This window comes from Anabas testudineus, chromosome 21, assembly GCF_900324465.2.
Source record: "Anabas testudineus chromosome 21, fAnaTes1.2, whole genome shotgun sequence".
Classification (NCBI taxonomy): Eukaryota; Metazoa; Chordata; class Actinopteri; order Anabantiformes; family Anabantidae; genus Anabas; species Anabas testudineus.
This window is the reverse complement of record NC_046629.1, coordinates 9929709-9946975: the sequence shown is the minus strand read 5'-3', so window position 1 is coordinate 9946975 and position 17267 is coordinate 9929709. Positions and strand designations below refer to the sequence as shown.

Here is a 17267-nt window from a genome sequence, read left to right as displayed (position 1 = left end):
CGATGGTCCTCATGCCCCTCCACACCTCCCTGGTGTTGTTATGCTGAAGGCTTTGTTCCAGTTTCCTCCTGTAAGCCTCCTTCCCCTCCCTGATCCTGACAGACAGCAGTCTCTGGACCCTTGTCGCTGCCTCCCTACCTCCTGACCTGAATGCCTTCCTTTTGTCATTCACGATGGTTTGGATGTCGGGGACAAAAGGAAGCTGTAGAACCGGCTTGAGAAAACCCATTGGAGGAACGTGCGAAAAACAATTTAAAAAAGCAGCATTTCCGGTATCGCTTCAACTACTGGTGTGACTGGAGGTTAAACTTTCAGTTTATTTATTTAGAGCCAAATCACAGCAGAATCGTCAGAAGGGTACAAGACCTTACAGAGTTACAGGGGGAGAAAGCGAAGAATCCCCCTTGAGCAAGCAACAAATCAAACTTACAAAGGAGACAAAATGTGTTGGTGTATCTTTTAATGTTTTAGACAATGTTTAATAAAGGCCTTTTTTACTTAAACATCCACTCCAGTGCCTGGAATTGGATGTTTTATTGCACATCCCATCAGTGGATGTGGGCATAATTTCTGCAGTTTTTTGCAGACATGTTCTCCACAAACAGAGCAGTTCAGGCACATCCAACAAAGAGGATCCTGGCACAGGTTCCCTGGTGAGTTTAGTTGTAGAGTACTCCTAGACTAACTGCATTTGTGTCATATGCAAACTGTGTGTGGTCCAGCAGGGGGGACAGAGCAATAGCTGCAGTCACTCAGTCTCAAGCAATCATCTGCATATAAGCAACCGTAACTATGTTTTATGGTTTACAACAAGTATAGAGTCCAGAGTTGCAGTGATGATAATTGTTCAGTAGCAATACATTAAAGTGGAGGGTGCCACTATTTCTGGTCCAGTTTCTAGTTCATGACTCCCCTTCATCTCTATTGTTAGTGATGAAGATGTGAACAGGGAGGATGGTGGTGTCCTATCTTTTTGCATGTTGTCTTTCTATCTTTAAAATTGTTTTCTATTTATCTATCATACACATGGAAAATTGCCATATTTTGACCAAACTGGTTCGTGTTTGGGTGTTTAGGTCAAGGTAACTGTTGAGTCGACGTCTTTCTTGTATTGAACTATTTTAGATAATGTCTTTCCACTAAACACCTGATTCACTCTGCACCACCACAGCAGCTCCTGCGGTGTTTAGGCTGCTTCAGCATAAAAAGGGTGCGTTTGTTTTCTGCCCCGCGTAGCACGAGTGGGAGGTGGGTTGATAATGGCTCCATGTTGACACTCACGTTTGGTTCTGAAGCGGAGATGTGATGTAAGAACGAAACAGGAAGGCTGAGCCCCCGGTTGAGCGTATTATTAACACGCGTAAAGGTGAAGGCGCGGTGGTTTGGAGTGTGTTTGGCAGTATTGATAGTCGGGCACCGATCCGCCCACCCCCTGCTACCTGCCTCATATATCAGACGAGCTGATGCGGCGGCGGCGTGTCCCCGTCACAACACGGTCCCTTCCAGCGGATGACTGACTGACGGACTGCTGGCGACTTGATGGATGTGCGGACCCCGAGCGAAGCAGCGCGCCGCATCCCCGAAATGGCGGAGTGAGTGAGGATGCGATTCCCCAGTTCCATCTTTGTGTCGGTGTCTCTGTTCACGGCCGAGACCACGGCAGCGCTCTACCTCAGCTCCACGTACCGCTCCGCCGGAGACCAGATCTGGCAGGGACTCACGCTCCTCTTTACGCTCGTACCGTCCGTGCTCGTGCAGCTGACCCTCACCTTCATCCACCGGGACCTGAGCAGAGACAGACCCCTCATCCTGCTGCTGCACATCCTGCAGCTCGGACCCATCGTCAGGTCAGTGGTGGCTTGTTTGTCTCTGTGCTCCACTAATGCTTGGCCCACACACAAGCCCTGCTCTGGATCTCAGCGTGTCGGGCCAATGTGTGAAATCACAAGTGTCGAGGCCGTTATAAAAATAATTCTAGTCGTCAACCAATGACAGGACTGTGCGCATAACGCTGCTTGTTGATGGAAACATTGCGCACATGCTGTTGTTTTCTGTTTTTCCGGCCTTTTGCCTCTGACTGGCTGCACGCTGGAACCTGTGTGCTGGTGCAATGTATGTATACGTGTCTGTGCCATTTGGATCGGAAATAAAAGGCTGATCGATTCTAACCCTGCTGCTCGACATGTTCCACAAGCCCACACAGCTGCCAGTCTGCTCACTGACCGCTGTCACTGTAGTTTCACTAAGATTCTTCAGAACAAGCTGTACTCGATTTATTCATGACGTTAAATCACCCACTCCACATTGTGACTGTTAAAACACTGATGGAGGAACATTTAAATGACCATTCCCAAGTGCTTTGAATCATAATAGGCTCGTCCTTCTCTGTGGGGCCCTGGTCTGATCAGTCTGGACCATCTGTGTCAGCCACAGGGAATCTGAGCTCAATCTTACAGAGCACAGCTGAACATATACATTTACAGTACATTTAGTTGTTTGGCAGATGCTTTTATCTAAATACTTTTCAGTTTCATGGGCTTTTAGTGCAAGATATTTTTTAATAAGCACAGAAAGATCCGATTCGGTTCTCAGCAGGTTTTTGAACGTTGAGAGTGAGGCAGCTGAGTGTGTAGAGGTATGTAGGTCGTTCCACCATCGTGGAACCACAGAGCTGAAAAGTTTTTCCTGCAATGTTTTGAAGTGAGGTGATGGGACCACAAGATGTTGTTCGCTTGCAGAGCACAGTGAGCGAGAGGGATTATAGTCCACGATGAGGGAGTTCAGGTAAACCGGTGCTGTTGGGTTGACCACATTGTAGGCAACGGTTAGGGCTTTGAATGTGATGCTGGCAGCTACAGGACGCCAGTGCAGAGATCTGAAAAGTGGTGTAACGTGTGACCTTTTTTCCTCATGAAAAATTGTGCTGTTGCATTTGAGCCTGCTCAATGAGCTGTGTTGTATAGTCAGAACGGTAGAGTCTGAGCTTTCTGATGTTGAAAAGGGCAAATCTGCATGCCCTTAAGACAGAGGAGATGTTTTCGGTGGAGTGACCACTCTCGAAGCCGGACTGGTTGACGTCAAGGAGGTCGTACCTAGAAATTAAGTCAGTCAGCTGATTGACTGCTCAATTAAGGGTCTTGGCCAGGAATGGAAGAAGAGAGACAGGTCTGTAATACTCCAGAAGGGAGGGGTCCAGAGTTGTTTTTTTAAGGAGCGGTGATTGGGGCCCTGGGAGCTGATGACTGCCGACCTATTGGTAAGGAAGGTCATCAGCAGTGAGAGAGGTGGAGCAGTGACTTGAAAGTGGAGCCAAGCTTCCTGGTGTCAGTGGTTTGGCTGAGTTTGTCCTGGTAATACTCTCTTTTTGCCTTTGTGGTGCTGTGAGAAAATGAAACCAGCAGGCTCTGATATTCAGCTAAAGCAGATGGAGCCTTGGACTCGCGTCACTTCCTCCCAGCACTCCTGAATGTGGCGCATTGTTTATGGATCTGGCCGGTGAGCCATGAATTAGGAGCTGATGTACCTCGAAGAGAGGGGGCAGAGATTATCCAGACAAGTTGAAAGTGTGGTACATAATTTGTCAGTGGCTTTGTCAAGGGTAGAGAGGACTTGTGGTGGGGGTAGGGTAGCAGAGACCTGGGAAGAAAACTGTTCAAGAGAGTCCTGAGGTTCTGAGGGTGATAAATGGAGTAGGAGCCTGTAAAGTTTAGGAGAGCGTGGTGTTATCTGTGATGCAGTTCTGGGCGAGAATGAGGTCCAGGTGGTTGGTAAACCCATTCATCCCCTTAATATCCCAACTACACCTGAAACTATTTCTCAGTCTGTTAGTAGATGATTTGTCCTTATTTGCTTTACATTATCATTAACTGAATCCGCTGTTGGGCTAAAAAACAAACTGAACAGATTCAGATTACAGATGTTTTATAGGCCGAAAGATTCAAATTACTTAAGAAAGTAATGATAATGGCTGTTCACGAAGCTGAAATCAAGAGTTACTTCAGTGTTAAGTAGAGTGAGAGAAATGCAATGAGAAATTGAACCTCACAGGGTTTTAAAATGGAGCCAAAACAGAAGATTTAATCTTCTAATTTACATATGAACCTACTGAACACAGACTCATTCAACCAGACAATCTGAAGCTGTTGTTTCTCAAACATGAATATTTGCTGGTTTGCTGACATTATAAAGACAAATGCCATGAGAAACAATTCATTAGATTGACCACCTGAATAGTATATTCATCATTTAAAAATGTTTAAGATGTCAATTAATCTCTGGTTCCAGCTTCTCAAATGTATTAAGTTTGCTGCTTTATCTCTGTGTTATAGGATCATAAATTCCATGTGTTGGACAAAAAAGTCATCTGAAGATTTTATTTTAAACCAATGGTTAAATAAAAAAACAACTGTAAGAGAAATCTTTATAATAATAGTAGCTTTTACACATACACATAATTATGTCTCAGCTTCTGTCCAATTAGCCTCTGATAGACAGCGAACATCATCCATGTTTTTGTTTTTTCTTTGTTCGACCAGTTGAACAAATGTTTATCAGACTTGGAACTATCTCCACCAGGCCTGTTTTCGCGTCAGCTGTGCATTCGAATGATTACAGTTCAGGCTCCTACATCTTTCCTCTAGTGAAGAGCAGATCTAAGAATAGCACACGTCGCTGCCAGCTCCTTATCTCTGTCAACACAACCAGAGAGGGGAATGTCGGTGCGTTCGGCAGCACTTCCTTTCCTCGGGCTCATCCGCCTAAAACAATGCTGCTTATATCTCATTGAGAGTCCTCATCAATTTGTTTAATAGAGGCAGTGACACTGCGGGTTATTGTGCAGAAAACTCTTATCTGCTTATTAGTAAGTCTACTTGGGTTCTTCATGACTAGCGACAGACTGGTATCAGTTCTCCTTTTCACTACTCTAATTTTAATCAGTCAAAGCCTGCAGATGTTAGCTTGACAAACGAATCTTAATGTTTTTCTTTCTCAGTTTTAATTATTGTACCTTTCCATCGTCGTCGTAAAAAAAAGTGACTTTACTTGGTGCACGTGCAGAGTTTGCCATTCTTTTTACATGAATCTGCTGAAGAGGGAGAGCTTGTCTGCGCTCCCCTTATCTGAGTTTAAGATGTGTTTGCATGAGCTCATTTTGTGACACCACCAGTCTGGAGGTCAGGTTGGTGCTGCGTTCACTGTGAATGACAATCAGTGTAGTTCAGGCTGAGGAACACTTTGTCCTTGAGCAACCCTGTAACTTAAATCCTCAGCCTTCCTGTTTTATTGGTACTTTGTATCAGCACCACTTTACCAACACACAACTGCCTCAACCTCTGGCCCACTGCCCACATCTGCATTGTTTTGTGTTTTTACTTTCTCACTGTCTGATGGCTCACTGTTGCTGGCAGATCTGTGGGCATTCACAGTAACAGAGAGCTAAATGCTGTTGTGCAAATACAAAAAGATATTGATGTCTCTGTATAATATTCAGTGGCTATGGCTGCTCATAACAGCAGCACTTTATTGCTTTTTACTAGGTTACTGCTGAAACAAATGATTAGTCTAATCATGTGTATTTTTAGCTAAACAATTAGTAGATTAATTAATCTACGTAAAACTGTTATTTTGCTACTAGATTAATCATTTTAAATGTTAATCCATCAATCTAAAAATGTCAAATTTTCTCAGGGGGGGACCTGAAATGTGACCATTTACTTTAAGTTATGGTTTTGAATTAAATATTGTATTCAATTACTATTTTTGTATATGATACATAAAATCTACCTTTCAGACCCATCTTAAGTTCTCATTGCTTCAAGGCAGTGATGACAAAGCTTTAGTAAAAGGATTTCAAATGCTTCTAAATACATCTATTTGCAGTCATAATGCTTTTGGGTGTATATTCAGATGTTAAAACCGTTAATTGATTATGAGAAGTTCTCTGCAGCTGAACACTGTGTAAATGACAAACCAGAGACCAAGAGCCTGCAGCTTCTGATGATCTTTGCTCTCTGCTGTTGTTTTACTGCAGGTGTCTGGAGGCGTTCTGTATCTATGGCAGTGTGGGCCGAGTGGAGGAGCCTTATGTCAGCATCACCAGGAAGAAGCAGATGCCCCGTGGGGGTCAGTCTGAGGAGGTGGAGCGGCAGGTGGGGCAGGCGGAGGGGAAGCTGTTCACGCACCGAGCAGCCTTCGCCCGCACCTCTGTCGTTCAGGCCTTTCTGGGATCAGCCCCCCAGCTCACCCTGCAGCTCTACATCTGTGTCCTGCAGCAAGGGGTGTCCATCGGAAGAGGTGAGGGGTTACGGGGACTGTAAGCGTGTGAATGCATCTTCAATCCATCCAACTCCACTGAGAGTGTAGTCTGTCACCAGTTCACAGCTCCACCGCAGCGTGGGCTCATCAGCTAAGTGCCGTATTGGAAATATGAGGATGGTGTTATCATGAGTCAAAGTGGCGTTACGTAACTCCGATATCGAGAGTGGAAAACGGTGATTCTCTCTGCCAGTTGGTGCAGATCTGGGGCCAGACTGTCAACCTCTCTATGTGTGAGAGCCAGTATTTCTATTCCTCCGAAAGATTTAGTAAACGTTCACACACAGTCAAACTGCAGCATCTGGTCTTCGGATTAAAAGAAAATAATGGGGTTTATAAAGTAGAAGTATTTATAACCTGGTTTGACACTTCTATTTCACGCTTAGCGATTTAACGGCATGTACATGATGAACATGAGCTTCAGGGCTGCCACATCATCTTACTGGTCAGTGAAAGATCGCTTCACTGCAGCTTTATTCGTTAGGTTCAATTGACAAAATATTTAGATTGATAGATGCTTTTGTGCTACAAAACGGATACCATGTCTGTGGGGTGGGGACAGTTTAAAAGGTGCTTAACAAAATAGAATTCAGACTGTAAATGGTAATGTTGTATTTCTGTTTCCCTCTGTCAGGTACACTAATGGTGATCTCCCTCCTGTCTATTGTGTATGGAGCGCTGCGCTGCAACATCCTGGCCATTAAGATCAAATATGATGACTATGAAGTGGACGTCCGGCCCCTGGCCTATCTGTGCATTTTCCTGTGGAGGAGCTTTGAAATCGCCACCAGAGTGGTGGTCCTGGTTCTGTTCAGTTCGGTGTTGCAGCTCTGGGTCCTGCCTGTAGTTCTGATGAATTTCCTTGTTTTCTTCCTATACCCCTGGATCCTGTTCTGGCAGAGCCACTCACCGTTCCCTGAGAATATAGAAAAAACTCTCACCCGGGTGGGGACCACCATCGTGCTTTGTCTGCTCACTTTCTTGTACGCCGGCATCAACATGTTCTGCTGGTCAGCCGTGCAGGTGAAACTCAACGACCCGGACCTCATCAATAAGTCCCAGAACTGGTATCGCATGTCTGTGTACTATATGTTGCGTTTTGTGGAGAACGCCTCGCTGCTTCTGCTGTGGTACATCTACAAAACAGACTTCTACAATTTCATCTGTGCTCCTCTGCTGGTGCTGTACTTGCTGGTGGCCTACGCCATCGCCATCTTCTTCATGCTGGTCTTCTACCAGTTCTGTCATCCATGCCGGAGGCTCTTCTCCTCCAGCATGACACAGGGCCTCTGGGATTGTTCCTCTCTGCTTTGTCTCATGTGCAACTCTGCATCTCCGCAAAACAGGCCCATAGGAAAGGCTGCTCTGGAGCCAGCAAGCCCCACCGCACACAAAGAGCCAGCTAACGACAGAGCCCACGACACAGTCAGCGACTCCACAGATGACCTGCCTAATGACACGACGTATGACATGCTCAATGACACCATCTATGATATTCCTGATGAAATGGGCAATAATCAACATGCAGCTGGAGTCAATGGTGACATTTGCCAAAGTATATCCTGTAACGTTTAAAGCATCACCAACTGTTTAATGTGCCATTCAGAGGAATAGCTCTTATAATAATTATCATACCTTCTGTAACCTTTTAAGTGCCACATAATTTCCTCCGTGAGTTTACACAACAGATCCTAAACTCATTCATCCATCTCAACTATTTCTACCAGAGTTACTCCAAGATGAAGCAAGTGTGTCTTATCTAGCCTGGCCACACTTGAACCATTGTGCAGAATCACAGAAGAGGTGTTCTTCACCCGTCTCATCAGCCAGTGTCCTCACCTGTCATCCTGCAGCCTTTAATACAAATACAAACCCCTGCCATGGACAGCACCATTACTTCTGTGGGTTTTAGAGACTGTGGGCAATGTGTCTATTTATATGCTGCATTATGAACTGCACAGAGCTGTGCGTTCAAATTGATTGTATTCGGTATCTGTCTTTGGCATGAGGGCGTGCATGTGTGGAGCCCCTAATGAGGTGTTATTTACCAGAGGGGTGGGGGTTGTTTTGTACAGGGTCATTTTCTGAACTCCTTGCTAGTTATATGGCTGCAAGCAATCAGCTTTTTTACTCCTTGATAAGAGCTTTATCATTAATATGTGCTGCTTCTGTGATGTATTTGTGACAACAAGATGTGAATCTCCACACGCTGATAAAGAGCCTGTTCGATCACCAAACGCGTTAACTGTAAAGCACACACACCTCCGAGCGTAATGTTTTTTGCACGTTTACAAAAAGGATTTAAGTGACTTCTGTTCAGCTGCTGAGAAGCAACAGCTGTTGTAACGTGAAACGCTTTTGTTTGGATGTATTAGCATTTTTCTAAGTCATGCTTGTTGCGTCTGTCAGCTCTGTGTCTGTGCGTTTCATTAGGAAATTTACATTAAGTGCACAAAATGATATCTAACTGTAACAAGTTTTTTTGCCTATGTTCAACCTTTAGTGTATAATTGTGTATGAGAGAGAATGTCGGTGTTGTTTTTGCACTAATTTTTGCAATGCATCTGTAGAGGAGATGAAAACCTTGAATCACATGAATGCTCCTAATGTTTGTACAAATAAGACGACGCAACCTTTGAAGCCAAAAAAAAGTGACAGGTCTACGGCACAAACAGCATTCTCATACATAAAGGGATAATAAAAATTTATATTTCTATGTCAAAATTGCCTCTGTTGTGCCTTGCTCAGTAGTAGTCACCTCATATGATCCTGTAGTCTGCTGACCTCCAGTGGATGAAAACCCAAACTGCGAATTAAAGTAATATAAGGTAGATCTGCTTAACACATACCACTCTATACAGATAGATACAGACTCTGAGAAAAAGAAACTGCAGGATGTAATACATTTAATGAAGCTACAGTCCATGTTCAGATAAAATCATTCATAAAACATACAGTTTAATAGTAATATTAAATTTAAAACCATTAGTGCTCCAACCTGGAAGTATACACTCATTTCTAGGCAGCTAAAGATCAGTATAAATACTAATTTTAAAGTAGACAAAGAGAAACACATTACGTAAGTAGACAGGAATCTGCTAAAACAAAACTACTACTCTTAAATAGGCAATTTTCCTTTACAACAACAGTTCACCCTGTCGTGTTGGGGAATGTAATGAAAGAAATAAATAACTAATAACGTTCTACAATTAGAAATGTCTTAGTGCTTTGGGACAATTTATGAAAACAATCTGATGGATCACTTAAGACTTAACAAGAAGTATACTATTTCTTAGTTTTCACAAAGTACTCCATCAGGCTTGTTATTTAACAATGACTCTGGTCCTTACAGAGTATCATTCTCTCAGTCAGACATCAACACATAAGCAATCTGTCGATTCACAAACTCTTACTCTGAAGTTATGTTTTTCCTGCCTGTGGAAAGAAATAAGCAACTTGTACATTAACTTCTACCAGAGGGTCTCAACAGAGGTTCTTCACGGCTTCTTGACTGGCCATAGTGCCATTTAAAGCGCAGCTTCAGACATGATGAAGTTAGGAAAGACAGTGTGGTGCAGCTTTTACAGTGCCACAGCAAACACACTGACCACACAGTACATGGTGCGGTTCTCCCACCTGACAGTGCAGCTGCCTGAAAGAGAAAAACAGATTCAGTGTTGCTGAATCATTTTTACTGATCACAGGTTTTAATTAGAAGTTGCCTCTTACCATCGGTGGAAGTATCCCAGTAGCATGAGTTGGCTGTGTGGAGACCAGCACCACTCTTCTGCATGATGGTACAATTAACTGCAAAAAAAAAAAACAGACACTGGTGTTAACTATGATAACGAAGAGCATACAGGCCCCTCACACATGTCAACAATATGTCCTGTGTCTCATGTTGTATTGTATATGATGATAACTGGATCACCGATATATTTAAACGATCGTCCTTGTTTGACCAGATGAGTCAGAGAATGCTCCACTATACTGGACGTCCACTGGTTCACTTTACTTTGGTTATAGTCTGTTCCACCAATGACTCCTTCAATGCACTAAGACAAGACCACACATAAAACCATTACAATTACATTAAACAGTAGCTTTTAAATAAAATATATTTCCTCGCATGAAAAGTAATAACAACCTCTTTGACTGAGCTGCTGGCCTCATCAGCATTGAAGACCACCTGAATGATCAATAAAATAATAAGAGAAAACATGGAGAGTTAGACACATCTGTGTTGGTTTGCATTAGTAGTATTTTAATAATAAAATGTAAAATTATTCAAATTACTAATCTCCTAATTACTAATAATAACATAAGGAGTTATCAACCAAACCATTTTAACTGCAAATTTGCTTAAGTAGTTTGTAGGAGTAGGACATTTATTTGTAATGCAGTATTTCTACAAAGCTGCACAGGTACTTTTACTGTATAAAGGTACTGAGTACTTCTTTGAGTAGTAATTGTGTGACTATCAACACACCGTTCATTGGCCTCTTTAACTTTAGCAAGCTAATCAACAGATAAACGTGTTAATAACTTCATAATAACATAAATGTGAATATAAATATAAATAAATCCGATGACTGACCACACCCTGATAGAAACGCAGTTAGCCTCAGCTAGCTGCTAATGCTAGCTGCTAATAATAGCTATGTTAACTAATGTTAGCTCACCGAAGAGTTTCTGTCGTGATGGACGTTTTTACACAAGTAGTAACTAAAACCAATAATAAAACTATACCTCGTCTCCAGAGTTATATTCCTCCATCCTCACAGACACAGCAGGTATTATCTTTATTAACTATGTTCGGCTTGTTGCGAATTATTGTTCCTGTTTAGTTCCTGTTGCTCAAAGTCAACGAGCAGAGAAAAGACTGTTCGACAGAGAACTGAGTGGAAATGTCGCCTCTCTGTGGCCGGAGTCAGGTACTGCACCGTCAGGATGAGCATTAGAGGGCGACTCACTCACATCACACACCAAAAATCAGCCATCAGAGCCTCTGCATAAAGTAAAACTGATGATTAACTGTTGTAAAGCTAATGAAATGACAACTAGGAGGCTACAGCATAAAACCATAAAAAACTAAATGAGTTAAAGTGATGCAAAATGACCACAGGGGCACAAAATGATTATTAAATGGCCACAAAAGGACAGAACAGAAATAACAGAGGTGGTCGCACACACTGACCAAGAAAAGACATAAAATGACTAAAAAGAGAAACAAACTACTAAAAAGGACATACATGACTCAAAGAAAATTATCAATGTCCAAGAAGAGACAAAAAAAATGACTAAGATCTGCAAAACGACCAGTAGAAGAAGTAAATAAATAACAGAAAACAACAGAAGAGAACAGCAACATGACCAAGAAAAGACTGACAGCTGAAAAAATGAGCTGACTGATCAAAAAAATGAAAATACTAGTATCCGTAGAAAAATGTACTCGAAGTATTAACAGTAATCTTGTTTTTATATAGGCTACAATTCAGTGGATGGATGTCATCCTTGTGCAAGATACGTTTAAGTATACTTAAGCAGATAGGATATTTTTATTTTTCATTATGTTTTGTCTGTGTCATTATGGGTTATAGTAGATTGATGGATGGACAACATGAGTTTGCAACAGAGGTTCTGCATTATTTCTGTTGATACAAACTGCAGAACATAAACAAACAGAAGGGCTTGAAAACACAGCTGACAGCATCACAGCACAAGCAAGGTCATTACACAGAGGCTGAATGAGGAGACCTATTATGTTCATGTCTGGTGGGGCTGGAATGAAGAAAGAAAGAAATTTATCTTTATGACCAGGTCATCGTCCCTGTTAGACCACAACCTGTTCTCCAGTAGTCCAGTAAATAAACTGTCACCGTGGAGCAGAGCTGGCTCCCACTCCGGCCATTACAACACACTCCCAGGGGATCTCAGCAGGGAAATCCATGATACATCATGGATCACCGGTGACAACAGGGAGTTTCCCTGAACCGACCAGAGCCCGGCGCCGCAGTGGGTTATGATGCGCTGTAGTTTGGACGGAATTCACCTTTAATTGGGCATTAAGTTTGTCAAACAACTGTCGCATTGTCTGGAACATAAGCCTATTTGTGAGGATTGCCTACCACACACACACACACACACACACACACACACACACACACACACACACACACACGCACACCACGCCCCCTCCTGTCGGGAACACCCTGGCTGTGGATCTCTGCCTTCAGACGGTGCCGAGACGCACCGACGTACACACGCAGCCTACGGTTCCCGATCACCGGACTCTCTCTCCTCTCCAGCCTCCCGTGCTCCCGGCGGCTCCTCACCGCCGTCCGCAGCCTTCAGGTAGGACAGGTCCCCCGACAACAGTCCGGGACACCAAACGGCGACGTGGTTTTTCTGGCATATGGCGCGTACGGTCAGGCGCCGCCGCCGGTTTGCACTTAATGGGGTTTTATTTGAGTCTGTCGCTTGTTTGTGGAGGTTTTGGGGGAGGAGGGTGGCCAGCCTGTCCACTGTCACCTCTACCACTTGGGAGGATTACGCACACATCAGTGGGACCAGACCACCCACTGCCCCGATAAAGTTAGGCGCGTTTGAGCAGGTGCAATGCAGCAAAAAGCTCCTTTTCTTGTTTCTTTCTCATTTGCTGGTTTCGACGCTTCATTTAATCTGCAGCCAACTTAGGTGAATGTAAAAACCTGTTCAGAATATGTTGCTTTGATTACAGTAACACAACAATAGAAATAAATAAAGCCTGTCATGTAATGATAACATGGAGGGCAGTGGTTTAAATCAGTCAGCTGGATTAGATGTGACTTCCCCTTTCAGCATATTTGAAAACCACAAGGAGTGACTGGAGAGTAACCACATTATAATGTCATAGCTGATAATTAATAATGACCTCTCCACGGTTGTACTTTCATCTGGAATCACCAGGATATCCCAGGGCTTTCCAGGGATCAGCGGTTTTGCTCTGAAGGTAACAGACACGCTGTAATGGTCTCAGGATGCTGCCAGATATCTGCAGGGTGGTGTGTTCCCAGCCTCAGCGTTCAGTAGGTGTGCCAAGCTGTAAGGTGCACTGGTTCCTCTGATTGAACAACACGCTGACCTCATTCCAGTCAGAGGTGTGTGTGTGTGTGTGTGTGTGTGTGTTTTCCTCAGATATGCCTGTGTTTTGAAGTTCCCTCTCACAACACTTCTGATGTGTGGTGTGACATCCAGACGTTGTTTGAGATAAAAGAAATGGGAAGCTGATAAATGTCCTATCAGGAAGTCCTGAGTGTGGGACTCTGCATGCAGGATGCATACATTAGATTAGAGTTGTGGGAGTTGCAGTAGTTTGTTTGGGCTGCAGCACAGAAAATAACAAATTATTGATGAGGCTAAAATGTCTTTAATAATGTTTAGATTATTAGTTTATTCTATACAATGTCTAAAAAACTAATCATCTGTCTGTTTGAAAATGGCTGCCCCCTCAGATTTATTCCTATTTACTAAGTTTTGACATCAAGTCTGCACATTTTCAGTTTTGGCAAGCATGTAGCCAATTGTTAAAACACAAACAGCCAATTTAACTTTCTGAATGACCTGTCAAATGAGGTGGCTGCCGGCCAAAGTGGCTACCTCGCCGTAGCCGTCATCTATCAGCCATCAGTCTGGTTGGAAAACATTAAGCCAGCGTTTAACACTGTAGACAGCTGTAAATTAAAACCAACACCCATGAGCATCATTATTAGCATTTGTTTCATTAAGAGACACCAGGAGTGGATGTCATTTTGTAGTATCCACTCTCTTGGGAATTTGATTCTAATGTTGCAGAAGCAAAAATGACGACTCAATTTTACACTGCTGCTTTTTTCTACGAACAAGAAGCTTTTGCTGTGTAAGATAAACTGCCGTACTATAATCTGTCACAGTGACGCTGCCCTAAATTGGTTCATTTAGCTCCTATGGCAATAGTTGCAGTATCGGTCGAGGCTGTTTTATCATTGTCATAGGGAGATTGTCTCCTTCATAATAACTAAGCTCACACACAGAAGTCAAGAGGGGGAATAAATTGGTGACTAAAGGAGCAGAGAAGCCAGCGAATGCAGGGAATCCCTGATTTTCCTACACGCAGGCAGCAGAGCTCATCCAGTGGAGCAGAAAGAAGCCCTGGGGAGTGCAGTCACACAGCATTAGAGGTCTGCGTCTCCAAGATTTGGCAAAGCAGAATAGAAGCGTGCATGAGGTGTGCGCTTACATTCACACAGTCGTGCATTATTATGGAAGGCACTTCAGTGTCAGGCTCACGTACGCCCAGCGAAATGAAAACTCTTTACCTAGGCGGGTGTTATGGCTGGAATTTATAAATAAAAAGTTATTGTACTAGAAGTGTATAGCATCCATAAAATCAGTGTGTAAAATGGGCATGTGAGGGAAAAGCAGCACATCTACACGTTAAAGAGGCTATAACAAACTAGTAGAATACATTAGGGTTGCATACTGTAAAGAGATATAAAAAGGCAGTATTCCTCTAGTGTGCTCCCTCATAAATACGTTGCCCACTCCCTTATACTCTCACAAATGTCCGTAACAGATGCACATACAGAATAGTGTCTCTTTAAAACATTACTATTAGCCTGTGCTGTTGCAGTGAACATCATCTGGTCTCTGTGGTGCCGTGTTGTGCAGGGTTTCCCTCCCTCCCACTCGCTGATGCCTCTCCTCCCCGGTGCATGCTGCGTGACCGCTTGGTATGCAGCCTATAGCCCCATGTGGCCTCAGAAATACATCTTGTCCCCTGTTCAATCACAGCTACAGCGAGGCAATAAGTGGCAGCCTGTCCATGCACCAAACCAGCAGATGTGGGAGGGGAGAAAGGAAAAAAAATCTCAAAAGCAGAAATGTGATTTGGAGGCAGCGCTGAGAGGAATGACTCAGTTCAGTAATAGATTGCTGGTCAGGGAGTGATGCCTCTGTGTCGCCCTCCCTAAACCTCTAATGTGTGTGGACACGTTCCTGTGTGGGCGCTCTGTGCTGCTGATGTTGAACTGAACCTCTGAGAGGGACACGGGGCTGCAATGGGCTGCTGGGATACTTCAACGTAGAAATTACGCAAAGGCAGAGAACCACTGGAAACAAACCATCTCATTTAAAATTACATAATTATTTTATTATTTCCCAGTATCGGCATCTTTACCAGGGTGTGTTATGTGGAAAAGTCAACACAGCACAGTGAACATCAAACACAGAAGGTAATTAGATTCACTGTTAGCAATTTGTGCCCATGAAGGTGTCAAATCAGTATATATATTTAAACAGATTAATGACGGCTGCAATGACATCAATGGGTGTAAGCAATCATTTCAACTTTAACACCGTGTTTTGAACCATCTCACAGTTCTTATATATATTGTAAATATTGAAATGTATTCCCTGTGTTGGTTCATAGCGCTGACACATCTGTAAAGAGGTTGTTTTGCTTCCCTGTACTTGTTCTGCGGTTCTGTATTTTGTTTTCCCCGTGTCCAGCAGTCCTTTTTCCACATAAACTAGACCACAAGAGGAGTCCAGTCATTTGAGCTCCTGTAATTGGCTGCTTTATTTCCTCTGGTAATGGGAGTTGTATTGTGTACCTGATTGTAAGAGCCATCTGGTGTGTCACTTAGAGATGTCCTGTGTCACACAATCTGTTGTCTTTTATTTGAATCTGGACCCATCACAGCTGGAGCTGCCGTTGAAGGTTTTCTAGCAGGCTGCTTTGTAACATAACATATATTCATCATTTAATTACTGCATTACAGAAATACAGCCACAAAGCACCAGCATCAGTTTATGTTATTTAATAATGGCTTTTAACTGAGCTTTTAATAAAACTATTAGCTACAGCTAAGCTTCCATACAGTAAACTATGCCTTAATTTAAAGTGAGGAGGCAGCTAATTGAAGAGCGCAAGTTGGCGGGGACTTTTTCTCCCCCTGCGTGAGATTCACTAATTGGCTGCTGAAACGCAGGTCAGGATGCCCTTTCCGTCAAAATGTTCCGCGCTCTGCATATCGGGCTGCTGCAAGCTGCTTATTTTACAGGTGCTGTTGTTTTGACTCACAGCCAGGATTTTCCTCGAGTGTGTGGGATCCTGTGAGCTGGCACGGAGGGCTGAGAGACTTTGGAGTTTCAGCTTCAGAAGTGGTGTTTCTGAATGAATGTCACGACTGACTGAAATGTGCCTGTTACAGTTGACAAAAGAACAAAGAAGGAGTGAAAGGGAGATAAAATGTCTGGTTGCTAGTGAGAGTGAAAACAGAACTATAAAAGCGATTCCACCGTCATCGTCTTTTCTGACTTGAACTACAGGGAAATTCTCGTAAAAACAGAAAACAAGGAGTGCTCTGAACCACGAGGACTCAAGGTCCACATGTCTAAAACAGCATTTTTGTCTTTGCTAAACGATCTGAATTCATTGATTGTCCTAGAGGTTCGATCCGCCCAGACAGCCATCTGTCCTCCAAACATCGAGTTCCTCTGTGCTCTGAATCCTAAATGTTCCAGCCACAGTGTAATAAAACAGAAATGGCACAGAAAAAAGAAATGATCACTCAGCTTTGAACCGCACATGCTGTTCAGTTGTTACATGAGTACTAGTAACACTGCTCTGAACATATGCACACACTTTCAGAGGATTCCCTTCTCTCTATTAGCCAGGCAGAGCTTCAAAACGACAAAGTGCAGTAAAATGTGGCAGCCGAGCAGCAGTTAAACGGGAACAGAGGGCTATGAAATATTCAGCCATGTAGGTGAAGAGAGGGGGAGCTGTTTATAACCCGAACATCTCTCTTTTCTCTCTCTCTGTGAAGCAGCAGCAGCATCAGAGGCCACGATTGAAACTGGGTTAATAAGATCCAGCCTCAATCTAAAAACCTCTTGTTTTTAAGTCTAGTTCTTTAAGTGATCGTCGT

General features: G+C 43.3%; 3 protein-coding genes across 5 annotated transcripts in view; 2 read left to right on the top strand and 1 right to left on the bottom strand.

The window, feature by feature from the left end:
- Positions 1 to 1060: 1060 nt before the first annotated feature.
- Positions 1061 to 9039, top strand: xk (X-linked Kx blood group (McLeod syndrome)). Its single transcript, XM_026375770.2, has 3 exons — positions 1061 to 1847; positions 6032 to 6294; positions 6950 to 9039. The coding sequence occupies exons 1-3, from the start codon at positions 1603 to 1605 to the stop codon at positions 7888 to 7890; spliced, it is 1449 nt and encodes a 482-aa protein (XP_026231555.1). The 5' UTR covers positions 1061 to 1602; the 3' UTR covers positions 7891 to 9039.
- A 165-nt stretch (positions 9040 to 9204) lies between these two features.
- Positions 9205 to 11178, bottom strand: LOC113172707 (dynein light chain Tctex-type 3). Its single transcript, XM_026375719.1, has 5 exons — positions 11065 to 11178; positions 10463 to 10504; positions 10247 to 10370; positions 10045 to 10122; positions 9205 to 9967 (listed from the first exon to the last, which is right to left on the bottom strand). Exons 1-5 carry the CDS (start codon positions 11089 to 11091, stop codon positions 9897 to 9899), a joined length of 342 nt encoding a protein of 113 aa, XP_026231504.1. The 5' UTR covers positions 11092 to 11178; the 3' UTR covers positions 9205 to 9896.
- Positions 11179 to 12558: 1380 nt separating this feature from the next.
- The window catches only part of sytl5 (synaptotagmin-like 5), a 29909-nt gene continuing 25200 nt past the window's right edge, over positions 12559 to 17267 (top strand). For all 3 annotated transcript variants that reach the window (XM_026376542.1, XM_026376541.1, XM_026376540.1), the window contains exon 1: positions 12559 to 12669. The gene's annotated coding sequence lies outside the window, so the exon portion shown is untranslated. The remainder of the gene's footprint in view (positions 12670 to 17267) is intronic.

Bases quoted from the DNA above. Each gene is read 5' to 3' on its own strand.
- xk (XM_026375770.2), top strand. From the start codon at position 1,603: ATGCGATTCCCCAGTTCCATCTTTGTGTCGGTGTCTCTGTTCACGGCC. The intron at 1,848-6,031 runs GTCAGTGGTGGC...GTTTTACTGCAG, and splicing joins CAGCTCGGACCCATCGTCAG to GTGTCTGGAGGCGTTCTGTA. The intron at 6,295-6,949 runs GTGAGGGGTTAC...TCCCTCTGTCAG, and splicing joins AGGGGTGTCCATCGGAAGAG to GTACACTAATGGTGATCTCC.
- LOC113172707 (XM_026375719.1), bottom strand. From the start codon at position 11,091: ATGGAGGAATATAACTCTGGAGACGAG. The intron at 10,371-10,462 runs GTTGTTATTACT...GTCTTGTCTTAG, and splicing joins CCAGCAGCTCAGTCAAAGAG to TGCATTGAAGGAGTCATTGG. The intron at 9,968-10,044 runs GTAAGAGGCAAC...TTTCTCTTTCAG, and splicing joins CTGGGATACTTCCACCGATG to GCAGCTGCACTGTCAGGTGG.